At 46.0% G+C, this 17,148-nt stretch overlaps 1 protein-coding gene across 2 annotated transcripts in view; it reads right to left on the bottom strand.

Moving 5' to 3' along the window:
* The window catches only part of LOC121582906 (immunoglobulin superfamily DCC subclass member 4-like), a 59,502-nt gene extending 42,685 nt beyond the window's left edge, over positions 1 to 16,817 (bottom strand). Inside the window, exon 1 of one of the 2 annotated variants that reach the window (XM_045225268.1) lies at positions 16,382 to 16,817. In XM_045225268.1, the coding sequence (XP_045081203.1) occupies positions 16,382 to 16,526 (145 nt within the window). In that variant the 5' untranslated portion in view covers positions 16,527 to 16,817. The remainder of the gene's footprint in view (positions 1 to 16,381) is intronic. The other variant, XM_045225267.1, reaches the window with a different exon arrangement.
* Positions 16,818 to 17,148: the final 331 nt, after the last annotated feature.

Below are 17,148 nucleotides of genomic sequence, written 5' to 3'. Positions count from 1 at the left end.
ATTTCAATATAAATAGTTTAAACACATTTGTCCATATCTATTCAGGAACGATAGATAGCATACTGGGATCTGTCACACAACGGCTGTTTTCTTGTTGAACCGCGAATGTATGATGCATGGAAGAGTGCCTGTACTTTTGTGTGTTAATCTCAGGGTTTCCATTAGGAAAATGTGGCGGCAGACATTTGACCCGTAGCATTTTAATTTATCGGACATTCAAGAAATGTACCGGACCCATGCATTGGGTGCTTAATCTGATTAGGGCGTCCACCCACGGTGCTCAGAATGACAGAAATCACATTTAGATTATGGTAATTCATTTTAACAGAACCTGCAAGTCGATGATGCAACAGCGTGCATCCATCTATCTGAATTCCGATGCGCAATTTGAAGATGTTAGAATAACTGTCCACATTTACCAACAAGACGAGAAGGCCTAATGAACAGCAACATCACTGTAATGAATACTCGGACAGAGTGGTAAGATCCAATCGCAGAATTGCGATGTTTTATTAAAGTACAGACAAGGGAATTGCTTAATCGTGGTCGGGCGAGCTGTGGTCAAAACCGGGCAAGGCAGAGACAGGTAGAGGTACAAAGGGAGCGGGCGTGGTCGTAGTCGAGGGCACGGGCACAGGATCAGAGTACGGTAATCACTGGGAGAAACAAGCAGAGAATTAAGCAATTCGGGGAGTCAAACAACGAAGCACAGGTCTGATACACTGGTAATCAAAATAACAAACTCTCTCTCTCTCTGAACAAAACACTTAGCAAGTCACGATGGAACAATACCTCGCACCGTCTGAACTTCTGAGCACACCTTATATCCTAACTCTAATTACTGACAGGGGTGCTCAGAACTCAGGTGAAACAGATCGAGTCTGATGACTCCCCCTCTCTGTAGATCGGGGGAGTGTCAGACTCTGTCTAGACCCAGCCAAACCCCGATCCCTTATAGTATCCCCCTCCCCAGGGCCGGCTCCTGACGGCCTTCTTCCTCTACCGGGTGGTCTTCCTCTGGGTCGGGGTCCTGGATGATCTGGGTGTTCAGCGTGGAAAGTGGCCTTGAGAGCGGAATCCAGTATGTCTTTAGCAGGGATCCAGGACCGTTCCTCAGGTCCATATCCCTCCCAGTCCACGAGATATTCGATGCCCCCTCGTCTCCGTCTTGAATCCAGTATCTCGTGGACTGTATAGGTGGTGTCCTGTTCATCCTCCAAAGGTGGTGTAGTAGGTTGTTGAGCGATTGGGGGGTACATCGGGCTATAGTGGACAGGTTTCAACAGAGAGACGTGGAACGTAGGGGCTATCCTGTAGTGTCGAGGAGTAACAGACGGTAGGTGACAGGGTTAATACGTCTCAGTACCTTGAAAGGCCCGATGTACCTGGGTTGGAGCTTCTTGCAGCTCCGTCGGAGACGCAGGTCCCGGGTAGACAGCCACACTCGTTGCCCGGGTTGATAAGTGGGAGTAGGTCTCCGGCGTCGGTCGGCGTAGGTCTTTTGCTGTTGTGAGGCCTGACTGAGATGTTGATGGGCCGTCTCCCAGACCTGCGCATTCCGACGGAACCACTCGTCTACAGCCGGTACCATCCCTGGTTCGGTATCCCACGGGAACAGGGGTGGTTGATACCCTAGAACACACTGGAAGGGTGTTAGACGTAGGGAGGTGTGAATGAGGGAGTTCTGAGCATACTCTACCCAAGGAAGGAATCGGCTCCACTCTTGCGGCTGCCGCGAACATTGTTGCCGTAGATATTTCCCAATTTCTTGGTTGAGCCGCTCTGTCTGCCCATTGGCCTGGGGATGATATCCGGAGGTTAGGCTCACCGAGATGCCCAAGCGTTCGCAGAAGGCCTTCCATACCCGGGATACAAACTGGGGTCCTCGGTCTGACACAATATCCTCCGGAACTCCAAACTGCCGGAACACCTGGTTAAACACAGTCTCAGCCATCTGATTGGCATTAGGCAAACGGGTCATGGGTACTAACCGGCACATCTTGGAGAATCGGTCGATGACCACGAGAATTACAGTATGGCCCTCTGATTCTGGTAGATCTGTAACAAAGTCCATTGCAATGTGAGACCAGGGTCGTTGAGGAGTTGGAAATGGCATCAGCTTACCCTCCGGTAGTGCACGAGGCGCCTTGGATTGAGCACATACTGGACAGGATAAGACATAGTCTCTGACGTCATCTGTTAGGGAATCCCACCAGTATTTTCGGCTGATGAGTCGTGTAGTTCGAGTGATTCCGGGATGACCAGATCCCAGCGACGTGTGGCACCATTCCAACAGAGGTCGAAGCAGAGCTGGTACAAACACCTTTGACACCGGGGTTTCTGGAGGGGCTGGTTCCGCTTGTAGGCTCTCCTGAATAGTGTCATCGATAGCCCACCTCACAGGACCAGCACGGCAACTCATGGGGAGGATAGGTTCTGGTTCCACGGGTCTTTCCGCGCGCTCGAACCGTCGGGAAAGCGCGTCCGCCTTGCCATTCTTGGACCCGGGGATATAAAAGACCGTGAATCGGAAACGGTTGAAGAATAGAGACCACCTTGCCTGTCGGGAGTTCAGTCGTTTAGCACTGTGAAGATACTCCAGGTTGCGGTGGTCCGTGAGCACTTGGAAAGGATGATCTGCTCCCTCCAGCCAATGTCTCCACTCCTCCAGTGCTAACTTCACCGCCAGTAATTCACGATTTCCCACGTTGTAGTTCTGCTCGGCCGAATTCAGTTTCTTAGAAAAGAAAGCACAGGGTCGTGATTTAGGCGGCTCACCTTGGCGCTGGGATAGCACGGCTCCAACTCCAACCTCCGAGGCGTCCACCTCCACGATAAACGGCAAGGTAGGATCCGGCTGACATAAAATGGGAACGGTGGTAAAGCGTTGTTTCAAAGTCTCAAAAGCACTATTCATAATGCCCTCGATGTGTGATGAAGGCGGTCTTCCATTCATCCCCTTCTCTAATGCGCACCAGATTGTACGCACTCCTGAGGTCCAGTTTACTGTAGATTGAGGCCTGCCCCACCTGCTCGAGGGCTGCCGGAATCAAAGGAAGAGGGTAACGATTTTTAATGGTAATATCGTTCAAACCTCGATAGTCTATACAAGGACGCAGTCCGCCATCCTTTTTATTAACGAAGAAAAAACTGGATGCGGCGGGAGACGTGGATGGGCGAATGGCCCCTTGCTGTAGCGCCTCATCAATATACTTGCTCATAGATTCTCGTTCCGGCTGTGAAAAAGGATAAATTCTTCCGCGAGGAGGTGTAGCCCCGGATAGCAGATCAATTGCGCAGTCCCAGGCCCGATGAGGTGGTAACACGGTAGCCCTCTCCTTGGAGAACAACTGCGCGTAATCCTGGTATTCTGTTGGAACGACAGTAGACACCGCACCCTGCGCATCCTCCACAGTAGACGTTTTGCAAGGTAAATTAAGGCACTCCGCCCTACATACCTCACTCCAAGCAGTGATAGTACCAGATTTCCAGGAGATGACCGGATCATGGGTGACGCAGCCAGGGGTGGCCGAGAACTAGCGGCTCCCGTGGAGCGGAGATGACGAACAGAATGATGTTCTCATGGTGCATGGAGCCCACTTGTAACTTTATTACCTCTGTACGGTGCGTAATGAACCCAGTGCCCATGGGCTCACCGTCTAGCGCGTTGACTCGCAGGGGTGGTTGAATTGGGATAAGTTGTACTCCCAATTCCTCAGCGAGGCCCACATCCATAAAACTGGCAGCCGCCCGGAATCAATAAGACCTTCCAACCTGCGCACTCTCTCTCCGACAGATAAGGTAACTGGCACATACATTTGTTTAGATGTAATGTTGAAAACTTGAGTCTCACTCACCGGTTTGGCAGTTCCGAGGCGATATTCTGGGGTACGGTTTGGTCGCACCGGACATTGACGAATGAAATGACCCGACTGACCACAGTACAGGCATAGTCCGTCTTGCCGACGTTGTTGTCTCACCGAGCTTTGTAAGGGTGACCGTCCCAGTTGCATGGGTTCCTCCTCAGATTCTCTCCTCCGCTCTGTCGATTGCTTAGGACCAGTGACCGAGGGCTCCCGGACTGCGGATACCTTGTGTTGCACTAACAAATTATCAATAGAGATGGCTATGTTGATAAACTCATGCAGCGCAGTGATATCTCCCCGACATGCCAACTCAGTCTGCACTTCTTTGCGCAGCCCTCTTCGGAAAACGGTGAGCAAAGCAGTCTCGCTCCATCCGCTACCGGCTGCTATTGTACGGAACTCTAATGCGTAGTCGGCTACTGTGCGACGGCCCTGCTGAAGTTCGCATAGTTGGTCTCCCACACTACGCCCAGATACTGGGTGGTCGAACACCTCTCGGAACAGTTTCTTAAACTGAACTTCCGCATTCAATTCGGGGACCTCAGCTGCCCACAGCGCAGTAGCCCAATCCAGTGCTCTTCCCGTTAGCAGAGAAATCATGAAATCCACCCTGCTACGGTCATCGGGAAACATAGTACGATTATAGGACGTATACAGGGGACGTCTGGAGTAGAAACCCCTGACATTTGCCAGGTTCCCCGTCGTACTTTGTCGGTAGAGAAATCGGAGGTGCATGACGAGGACTGACCGTGCTCGGGGTGGTGCCTTCAGCCGCACCAGCATTGAGTAGCTGCAGGAGTTCATCCATCCGTTTCTCCTGTATCTCCCATCGCCTCTGTAATTCCGCTGGATCCATGGTTGTGGCGAGGTATTCTGTAATGAATACTCGGACAGAGTGGTAAGATCCAATCGCAGAATTGCGATGTTTTATTAAAGTACAGACAAGGGAATTGCTTAATCGTGGTCGGGCGAGCTGTGGTCAAAACCGGGCAAGGCAGAGACAGGCAGAGGTACAAAGGGAGCGGGCGTGGTCGTAGTCGAGGGCACGGGCACAGGATCAGAGTACGGTAATCACTGGGAGAAACAAGCAGAGGATTAAGCAATTCGGGGAGTCAAACAACGAAGCACAGGTCTGATACACTGGTAATCAAAATAACAAACTCTCTCTCTCTCTCTCTCTCTCTCTCTCTCTCTCTGAACAAAACGCTTAGCAAGTCACGATGGAACAATACCTCGCACCGACTGAACTTCTGAGCACACCTTATATCCTAACTCTAATTACTGACAGGGGTGCTCAGAACTCAGGTGAAACAGATCGAGTCTGATGACTCCCCCTCTCTGTAGATCGGGGGAGTGTCAGACTCTGTCTAGACCCAGCCAAACCCCGATCCCTTATAATCACTAGCCTATGTCAATCTACTATCCCCCATAGTAGACAAGTTGACCAATTCTATTGGTCTGCTTGTCGTTTTGTGCGAGAAAGAAATAGCCTATTCCAAACTGACTCTGGGACAGTTGTGGGACAATAGATCCCAAATTCACAAAAAAACATGAAAAAGCAAAGTGACTCATGCAACAGATTAGAACGTTTAGCTTAAAATGTTTATAAACTATTATTTATTCTCATTATACGCGCAGCAATGCTATAACGGCTAACGGAAACCATGGTATGTGTGTGTGTGCACGTGCATGACTGTTTGCATGTGTACGTGTGTGTGTACGTGTGTGCCTACAGGAGCAGGGAACATTATGTGCACTGCGCCAGCCCCACAGAATGGGTGGACAGAGACAGATGGGCTGATTGATAGCACTGTGCAAATACAGTCTGATGATCAGCAGGACGTTGGAACATGCGTTTGCCCCTGTTTGTGTGTGTGTCAGCATAAAAATCAACCAACTTTATGTGCATGAAGACAACGGGCTTATGCCTACCCACTCACTCACAGGAATATTAAATCATATATATATATATATATATATATATATATATATATATATATATATATATTTTTTTACAATTTGTGGTCCAAGTGGCTTAGCTACAGTAGTTGAAAACATGTATATCAACTGTATGTTGCTTTGGAAAAGGTACCTGCTAATGACCATATCCTCATAATTATTACACAAATACCAGATATTGTCTCTAAATGAATAACTGTACAATAAAGACATTTATCATAACAGGTATGCATAGCATGAAGGGTAATCAAAATCATTTGTCAAACATTGCAGCAACGAGGAGGAAGAAAGGCTAAGTCCCAGGCAGCCATAAACCAAGGTGGGCAGGGAGGGACTCTCCAGTTTCACCACGAGCCAGGGAGCTCCGTGTACAATAACATTGACATGCTGCCAATGTTATACAGCCAAACATACCTCACAATTGTCTAAACATTTAACCTAATAGCTTTTATCTGCGCCACCTATGGCCTGCTGAAGTGGGGGTATAATGTTATCAGATCCTTCATGGAAAAAACGGAATCATTGTCGCCACTCTCAAGTTGAGGGTGAAGAGGTAAAGCACATGAATATGTCTCTCTGAAGGGGAGGCAAGGGGACCTTCCCCTGTTTACACATTTTGGCTCTTGTTTTAGTCACAATTTTTCCTCTAGGCCCACATTATTAGCCAAATAATGATCATTCTACGCAGTTAGACAGGCCCACTGGACTGAAGATGGACCAGCCCGTCTGGCATTTGCCAAAACTGCCCTATGGCCAGTCCATTTCTGGCAAATGACATGGAATATACTGCATATTGCCTTAGATTTCACACAGTCATTTCCATTACGCTCCATCTATGTACCTTGTCTTGCTCTGGACCCAACAATGGAGAAGTTGGGAAACACTAAACACTACATTGCCTTGGTGGTGATTTTCAGTTGGATTCTCAAGAGTAATATCCACATGCTGTAATTCCATCCAGGACAGGGCAGACTGAGTAGAGTTTCAGCCACACACTGAGTGGAGACAGGCACGCAACCCCAGCAGCAGCTGCAGTGTCAGGTGCTGGCCGTTCCAGCTGCGCCCGCCAGCGGTTCAGCTACAGCATGATTCACACAGTCACCCACATGAGTTTTCACACCGCTCTCAAGTTGGCACAAGCTGAATTTATACTCTTTATCACATTTCTACTGTTTATCATATAGGCCAGGCCTACAGTAAAATGACCAATCATAATGCAGTTCAGGAGAGGTAGCAGAGGCCCAGGGAGCTAAACTCTTCCCAACTCATGTATACATTTATACTTGAAAGGACAGTCTGCAACATATTAACAATAGGAGGCAGACAGATACATAGATGGAGAGAGAGATAAAAAACAGAGAGAGATAAACAGAGAGAGAGAGAGGGGGAGAGAGAGAGAGAGAGATAGAGAGAGAGAGAGAGAGAGAGAGAGAGAGAGAGAGAAACAACAGAGAAGAGAAACATGGCCTGAGCTAACATTTGTTCCCCTCCAGTGCTTCATGACTGCTGGTGTGCTCGCTCTATGTACAGTACTCATTCATGCAAATCCTGGGCTGCTCCAATCACAGCCTTGTGTTCCTATAGGCTTTACAAAGGGCCTCAGAGCAGCATGGGGCTAGGGGCCTCCGTGCGGCCACGGCTACATCAATGGGTCAACAACACCAGCAACAAAACTAACATGGAACGGACGGGAGGCTGCAGGAAGGGAAAGCCCATCCAGGGTAACCACAAGGTCATATACTGTAGCTGCAGGGTTGTTGAGAGAGGGACATAGACTTTTAAAAAAACAGAACTCCCCCCTGACGTTTTATTGTGTCTGTGAGATTTGATTTGATCAATTCAACCAAGTGGTTTCGGAGGGAGACACTTGATAGTTCCACGAGGCAGATATCAACAGCACTGATAGACAGTGGTGGTGTGTTATGAATCAAGATGATATATTGGTCATATACTGGTTAGAATGTTCTGTTTTCTCTTATTTCAACTGGTTAAATTGCTATTTTCACCCTGTAGCCACCTGCAACTTACCAAGGTGAGATAAACTACACAGTAAACGAGACTCACTTGCGACCAACCAAATTAATTCAAATTTTTGAATAACTTAGTCCAGGTAATTTTTTTTACTTTTAAGTGAAATATATCAATTTAAGTTTAGATTTTTTTGGGGGGGGTTCTGTGCAGTTGTAAATCAAACAAATACGTGTGAACACCAAAAGTTATTTCAATTTCAACTTATTTTAGAAGAAATAGTGAATGGTGCAAGGGGGACAATATATTTGACCACAACTGTACATACTGTACATACATACATCATGGTGGTGGGCGCGCGTAAGGGGTTTTCGCCCACCCATAAATATTGTACGCAAGCTTTGTGCGTTCTGAAAAACGTCTCCTATATAGCATATTATTATTATTATGGTTGGATTTGTTTCACAGGCTACAGAGTTTTCTGTGTATATTGTACGCCCGTGTGTGTCTCTTCCTCTTTCCACCACCCTAGCCCCCCCCCCCGGCCCCTCCACACTCTTCAATTCTCTTCAGGGGAAGAGCGCAGCCCCCTCTTCTCGCTAAAGAATGCCAGGCAAGACACGGTATTGCAGGCATTGTTAGCAGAAAACAGGATCCCCCATTATAGCTAATGGAAAAATGGCGATCTTCGTGGTCAATCTAAATGTAAATAATTGCTTCTAATACACCAGATGTATGTCCTTAAAATTATTATTTTAAAATCGCACACAAAAGAAGCTATAAGGCTAATTTAGTTGCTAATGGCAGCATACCGTACCCCGGTTGGCCTTCAAATTGAGTTACTCAATGAGAAGGGGGCAGCACTGAGCTAGCATGCAACGTCACTTCCTGGAGTAGCTCAAACTGCGCATGTTATGTCTCTATGAGACGCCATCTTAACCAACTTAATTTGGCTTCAAGTGCTATTGAGTCTTCACATAGGAATGAATGGGTTCATGTGATCAATGGCTTTGTCCATTCATATATACAGTCATGATTAGGAGGATATAAACAAAAAAATATGATGCACTCACTAACTGTAAGTCGCTGTGGATTTAAATTTAACAAATATGGTGGAAAACCCCACCTAGCATAAAAGACGGCTAAGTAGATCCATACCATATTGTTTATACCCTTCTTATCTTTTCAGATATGCAAAAAGTGTTTAGAGGTAGGGGCTAGGGATTGATTTGGGACTGGGCCCTACTCTGCACCTTGCCTACTCAATCAGGGTTCTCTCCCCTCATGCAGCGGCCCCTCCCCCTACTCAGTCCCCCTCCCCACTGCAAGCCCCATGCTACTCCTCCTTGGTCATGTGACTGAGCGGACAGCAGTGCGGAATGGAAGGAATGTGATCGCATGACTGTTTACCCAACCAGCGCCGTGAGGAAGAGACCCTGCTCTTACACACACACACACACACAAATCACCATCTCTGCCTAAAGCACACACATACACACTAGCAACAGAACAAAAACATGTAGCCTATAGCTTGTGAATCGCTTACCACACATAGACACATCTTTTAACAGCTAAATGATTATCCCTTAGATAACACAGCTCACAAACCATGATGAATCAGACATAATAAATGACTACAATCTAAAATAAATATTTTGATGAAGCTACCGTGTGGCATTATACAATACAAAAAAAGAATCAAGCAAATCATATAACTACTTTTCTTCAAGATAGCAGTATCATCTTGTTAAAAGGAACCGACAGTAGGCAGTGGGCACACAGCAGCAGCACCTGAGTGTTTAACATTCAGCCCTGGCTGTAGTGTAATGCTCTGGGGATCACCTGACTGGACCCATCCCTGAGCTTGTGACAAACGTATCACACAGCATATTGATCCAGCACTATTGATTGATCCTGGGCTGTTTATGGCCGGGGGGGCATCAATACTCATAACGCTCTCTCTGAAGTTTCTAGAAAACATCAAAACATTGAACTCCCCACAGCCAGTACTGGGAATGGACTTGAGAGAGTCATGCAGTGCAGCAGTCGTCTGTGACCATCTAAACGGAGTAGGCCTATGCGTTGTGGTGTAGTTGATTAAATAATCATCCCAAACCGACTACAGAGATAAGGCAAATAAGTAGCTATAGATAACTTAAAAACCAATTAGCCTTTTTAGTGCGGAGTTGGCTTAAGGATGTTTTGAGAAACTTCGAGGAATCCTAGACGTCAGCCTACAGAGATTTAGGTGCAGTCTAATTGAACAGAATGGGATCTGCTCTTGTCCCAGCTGGCAGCCATCAGAGCAGGGACAGAGGCTTTAGAGACCAGACATCTCTAACAGTGCAGGAGGATAAAAGTCTTACATTCACAGGTGGATGGATCTCAACATCATGGTGGACATTACACATACAAATAAAACTGTCTGGTGCAGATCAAAGGTATACCACAGAAAAGTCTAACTGGTGCACCAGTAATAACAACAAAAGACGTTCCACTCCATTACAATAGCGTTACTAGGAGGTAATTACAGTGTTACTACACACACATGATAGTATGAAGTGTAACCAGTCAAATATTTCCAGATACTGAAATGTATTGAGTGAAATAATCATGGAACTTCTATCGTAAAATTGGGTGAATAACATTTTGACTGGTATTGTAATCCACAACAAAGGCAGGTTTTACTAACATGAATACCTCTGCATCGTAAGCTTTCTGACTACTCATCTAATGTTTGACAGTAATGTGGTTAAAGTCAAAGGGAAGCTCTCTGAACCACTTACAGGCAACCACCAACTTGTGCAACCACAGAAACCCTGAACCTAAAGACGACCACAATAAAGAGCACAGTAAACACCAGAGGCCAGACATACAGGAAAAGTGAAAGACTTCCTGTCTCATTCAAGCCAGGCTTCCCTCTGTCACTGAACTGTCCCTTATACCACCTCTGGGACTGGGATTGGTCCTCTGACACTACCAAACATGAATAGACACACTCAGCCAGCCATACAAACCAACATCTTCACTGGACAAAGATATGCAGCTCAAATTCAGCCTGGGGCCTCTTTAAATAATATGTATCCTAATTTAGCTGGCTATCTCCAAGGGGATCAAGATGCACTCACATACAAATAGAGTAGACACTAGGCTTGGGCGATATACCATTTATACCGTATACTGGGATATTTCGAAATACCAACGTTATGATTTTCAATACTGTTGCGGGGTGTGCGTCCTATGCCACTGCTTATAACTATAAGTTAAGTATAACTATAAGAAATCTAAGATAAATAAATGATATCCAGCTTAGGGCTACATCTATGCATTTGGTTTGCTAACTTGCTAGCTAAGTGGCTAGATGTCAAGATCCAGTTTCTTGGTTACAGCAGAGACATTCAATCCCCTCCTGGATTAAGATAGCTGTTGCCTAAATTGTTTTGTGCGTCAAAAAAATTGCCCCCCATGTGTGCACATTCAGTAATACCGTATACCCCGGTATGGTACAGAAACGGTATGACAGTATGAAAATCTGGATACCTCCCAACCCTAGTAGGCACACACGTAGGCACAGTCAGACACACAGTCAGACATACAGTCAGACACACAGTCAGACACACAGTCAGACACACAGTCAGACACACAGTCAGACACACAGTCAGACACACAGTCAGACACACAGTCAGACACACAGTCAGACACACAGTCAGACACACAGTCAGACACACAGTCAGACATACAGTCAGACACACAGTCAGACACACAGTCAGACACACAGTCAGACACACAGTCAGACACACAGTCAGACATACAGTCAGACACACAGTCAGACACACAGTCAGACATACAGTCAGACACACAGTCAGACACACAGTCAGACACACAGTCAGACACACAGTCAGACACACAGTCAGACACACAGTCAGACACACAGTCAGACACACAGTCAGACACATAATACTCTCATCATGCTTATAAACATGCCATTTCCAACCCACTGGGCTGTCAGAAACACAGCAATCACACCTCAATGACCAAGGGATTGAGATATGGGCACAATAAATAAAATAAGACGGCTTGGATTACAAGCAGATTGTTGCCAGACAAAGTTCAAATAACGCTAATGACTTTAGCCAAGAGCATAGTCATTGATGCAACAGATTTAACATAATTACTCAATTTACAGAACAGCTCATTAAGGACAAAGAAATGCAATTATCTTTATTAAGCAGGACTTGTTCACAAGCATCCTCGAGGGTAGGGTGCTGAGGTAGCTGCAGACAGGGGCTGATGTAGGGTGCTGCAGACAGGGGCTGAGGTAGACTAGGACTGTCAGCTGCACGTGATAGAAATGGATTGGGTGGATATAGGCCCTGTTCCAATTAAGATATCCTTCCTTTCTCAACTGCTGGGAAAAAACAGATCTACAATGCCTTTGGAAAGTATTCAGACCCTTTGACTTTTTCCACATTTTGTTATGTTACAGCCTTATTCTAAAATTGATTAAATTGTTTTTTTCCCCCCTCATCAATCTACACACAATACTCCATAATGACAAAGAAAAAAACAGGTTTTTAGAAATGTTTGTTAATTTATAAAAAACGAAAAACGTTAATATCACATTTACATAAGTATTCAGACCCTTTACTCAGTATTTTGTTGAAGCACCTTTAGCAGCGATTACAGCATCGAGTCTTCTTGGGTATGACTCTACAAGCTTGGCACATCTATATTTGGGGAGTTTCTCCCATTCTTCTCTGCAGATCCTCTCAAGCTCTGTCAGGTTGGATGGGGAGCGTCACTGCACAGCTATTTTCAGGTCTCTCCAGCGATGTTAGATCGGGTTCAAGTCCGGGGTCTGGCTGGACCACTCAAGGACATTCAGAGACTTGTCCCGAAGCCACTCCTGCGTTGTCTTGGCTGTGTGCTTAGGGTCGTTGTCCTGTTGGAAGGTGAACCTTCGCCCCAGTCAGGTCCTGAGCGCTCTGGAGCAGGTTTTCATCAAGGATCTGTCTGTACTTTGCTCCGTTCATCTTTGCCTCGATTCTGACTAGTCTCCCAGTCCCTGCCGCTGAAAAACATCCCCACAGCATGATGCTGCCACCACCATGCTTCACCGTAAGGATGGTGCCAGGTTTCCTCCAGATGTGGCGCTTGACATTCAGGCCAAAGAGTTCAATCTTGGGTTTCATCAGACCAGAAAATCTTGTTTCCAAGCGGGCTGTCATGTGCCTTTTACTAAGGAGTGGCTTCCGTCTGGCCACTCTAACACATCTCCACAGACAAACTCTAGAGCCCTGTCAGAGTGACCATCGGGTTCTTGGTCACCTCCCTGACCAAGGCCCTTCTCCCCCGATTGCTCAGTTTGGCCGGGCGGCCAGCTCTAGGAAGAGTCTTGGTGGTTCCAAACTTCTTCTATTTAAGAATGATGGAGGCCACTGTGTTCTTGGGGACCTTCAATGCTGCAGAAATGTTGTGGTACCCTTCCCCAGATCTGTGCCTCGACACAATCCTGTCTCGGAGCTCTACGGACAATTGATTTGACCTCATGGCTTGGTTTTTGCTCTGACATGCACTGTCAACTATGGGACCTTATATAGACAGGTGTGCGCCTTTCCAAATCATGTCCAATCAATTGAATTTACCAAAGGTGGACTCCAATCAAGTTATAGAAACATCTCAAGGATGATCAATGGAAACAGGATGCACCTGAGCTGAATTTCGAGTATCATAGCAAAGGGTCTGAATACTTATGTAAATAAGGTATTTCAGTTTTTTATTTGTAATACATTTGCAAAAATGTCTAAAAACCTGTTTTCACTTTGTCATTATGGGGTATTGTGCGTAGATTGCTGAGGATTTTTATCTATTTAATCCATTTTAGAATAAAGCTGTAACGTAACAAAATGTGGAAAAAGTAAAGGGGTCTGAATACTTAACGAAGGCACTGTATATGTGATTGGATGGGTAACTAAGGTTACCTACCAACCTACTACTTTCACCAATCACAACCAGTTTAGATCTGTGATTACATTAAGGAAGGTAGGAATAAAGGGGAGGGATGCACTGAACAGGGCCACTGACGAAGCACTAGGAGGGCCAGAGGTCAGTAGAGCCTCAGACAGAGGTAGGAAGAGAGTGAGGAGGAGTCAATTGGAAGTAGGGGTCAGTGGGCTGATTAACACTGAGCATTAAATCATTGACCATGGATGAGATAGGATGACTAGGGGGAGTCAAGAGTAGAGAGTAAAAGGAGAATGGGAGACAGTGCTGGGAAACATAGAGAGGAGGCCTCCTCTGAGTGAAGTAGTGATGAGGGTTCAGTGAAAGCCCAATAATTTGGTCGGTGTGCATGTGACACTCCTAGCAGGAGTCCCGGGTTAGAGAGAGAGGGAGAGAGAGAGAGAGAGAGAGAGAGAGAGAGAGAGAGAGAGAGAGAGAGAGAGAGAGAGAGAGAGAGAGCTTGTCTAAACACACACTCACTCACTCTCACAGCACTCATTTGTTCAGCGGAGTTCAGCGGAGTTGACATATTTTCATTTGATCTTTCGAATGGAAAAAACAAGCTCTTTGTTTGTGGATCTGATGTAGCGACATCCCATGCACCCAAACTCTCTCCCGTCAATTCATCCCTGCCCCACTATCACCCCCTACTCCCACCCAGCAACCTTCATTCGCCAGCTCCAGTTCCCACAATGCCCTCCCAACCAACCCACCACCCATAACATTCCTCTCTCCAAACCTGGCACACACACACACACACACACTCACACACACAGGAATGCTCCCACCAGTCCAGCGAAGGCTCTACAGTGCTCGACTGTGGGCTGTGGGAACACACCCCAGGGTGTATGGGGGCTGAGGGAGATGCTCACACACACTACTGTGGGCCTTGTGATGAGCACATGCCACTGTTGCCTGCTACAAACACACACACACACACACACACACACACACACACACACACACACACACACACACACACACAACCCCTCAAGGTAATGTACTGTAGTTTGTATCTCCATCTTAAACCACATTGCGACAACATTATGGATAGAGTGGGTAGAAAATGCATTCTCATAGAACACAGTTCGTGCTCTTGAGCATTGAAAATGCATTAGTCCAAATTACATTATCAACAACTTCTTTACCCATCCTTTAGGGTTGCGAGCCATACTTGGAAGTCTCACTTGTACATCTACAGGTAGAACAGGGAAGCTCCTCCAAGTAGCCTAGCGGTTAAGACTGTTGGGACAATAACCGAAATGTTGCTGGTTCGAATCCCTGACTGACTAGGTGAACAATCTGTTGATGTGCCCTTTAGTAAGGCACTTTACCCTAGTTGCTCTGTATAAGAGCCTCTGCTAAATGACTAAAATGTCAATCTTGATGAACAGGAAATCATTGTCAGTCCTGATACCACCACCCCTCTACGTTTTTCAAAGCAATGATCCAATATGTTTGCCTTTCCTCTAACCTGAGCTATGCCAGATTGGCTAAAGCAGAACAAAATCCCATCAGCCTATTTCATGTTTTTACTCCCGTGCTCCTCTTGAACTGTTCTTTGTCATGTAAATGCTGTGGCTGGTCTCTCGCTCAATGCCTGCCTGCCTGCCTGCCTGCCCCGCTTCCCCTCCCCTACCTCGCCGCCTATCGGTGGCTCCCTGACTCTCAACTCACCGCTTCCCTTCTGGATCTGAAGGCCACCGCAATGCCTGAAAGGCAGCGAGCGAATGCATCCTCTCCCAAGCCCCCAAAACATAAGGCACGATGTTCGATAGGACGATTGAAACATCACAAAATATAATAAGCCTTCATTTGTTTCGAGGCAAGAGCACAAACATACATTAAATTGTGTGACAATAGATAAGAAACATTATTTTTGAAGGCATTTTTTAAAATCCAGATCGTGTGTAAGGTATGAGAGCAGCTCATTAATAATTGTAATAACAGTGTTATTTAGGCCTACACCTTACTAGAGGCAAACTCCTCTCCTAGCAATATGGGGTATTGGCTAAGCTACATTTTGCATTGGATTTATAAATCGTGATGCCTGAATAATTATTTTGTACCATCGGCAACGTTTTTTAATTTTGAAAAATGATATTTGTGCAGAAAAGCCACAGGCCACATGTTTAACGCTCATTATTTAAACCTCTTGAAACGCACCCCACATTCCTCAAACTCAACTCCACAGCACCTCTTCAAATAACGCATGCCTCCACTGTAACATTAAATACGTTATGTGCTGATAATGGTTACATAGTTGCAGATGTGCAACTAACTTTGTAACGGGCAGTCCAGCATTGGGTATAAAGAGAAAACCGACAGTGTGTGTTGGAAGACGAATAGGCTATTGAAAAAAGTAAGAATGTTACAGCCTTTGCTAGATAGCTCTACCATAGAACTGATACCTAGACTAAACAGTTAGATACACACACTGTAACGAGCAAGGTGCAAAATGTGTTCACCAACCAATCTCTTCTTATCGCACCTGCATGTTCTGACAGATAACTATAATAGAATACACTACTAACTTGAAAGGCATGCGCAAGTCAATTACATTTCTATTAAGATACGCGACTTACCTTGAACGGATGGTCCACAGAAGCCCAACGAAAGTAGATAGAAAAACCAGATAGTCTCCACCGCCATGTAAAGCATTGATTTCCAGCAGAGGGGTAAAGCAGCGTGTGGGTCTCTACAGCCAGCTATACCGCTAGCAACATGCATATAATGGAATCCGCAATAATCTCCTCTCTGAAGTAGAATATTAGTTGGCTATTAGTTAATGTATATCCCTTTGGCATAGTCCCCTGCTTTCACTCAGAACAGGGTCGCATTTAGTCGGGAGAGAGCCGTCGTGTCTCTCGGCGCTTCATCGCCATGCTGTGAGCGAATGCAAGTGTGTTGGCTGCTCCACACACACACTCGTACACACACACAAGCACGGACGTATGCACACATACACACTCTCCCTCGAACACACTGGCAAATCCTGCTTTAGGTGTCCACTGGAGTCACCTGAAACGCTGCCAATAATTAACGCTGCCAATAATTCACCCCACCTACCCCCCATTATTCGTTGTTGAGCTCTACACTTGCGAATAGAATCAAACTCCCTGTATTCTGCAGTTTCATTTGGAAGACACAGCTTGCGCAGGTGAATCAGCTGATGTTTAAAACAGAAGTGGTGTCCAACCAGAGGTTGGGTGCACATGCCAAGTGTTCAAGATGCACATGTGGCACTCATACAGCCTACAGCAAAACAAGCTTTCTCCCAGATAACTATTCATATCACACATCATTATGATAGCCAACATAATATATGCCCCTTAGTGCTCCATGGTTTAAC

The sequence above is a fragment of the Coregonus clupeaformis genome, chromosome 15 (assembly GCF_020615455.1).
Source record: "Coregonus clupeaformis isolate EN_2021a chromosome 15, ASM2061545v1, whole genome shotgun sequence".
Taxonomy (NCBI): domain Eukaryota; kingdom Metazoa; phylum Chordata; class Actinopteri; order Salmoniformes; family Salmonidae; genus Coregonus; species Coregonus clupeaformis.
This window is presented reverse-complemented; position numbering and strand designations above follow the sequence as displayed.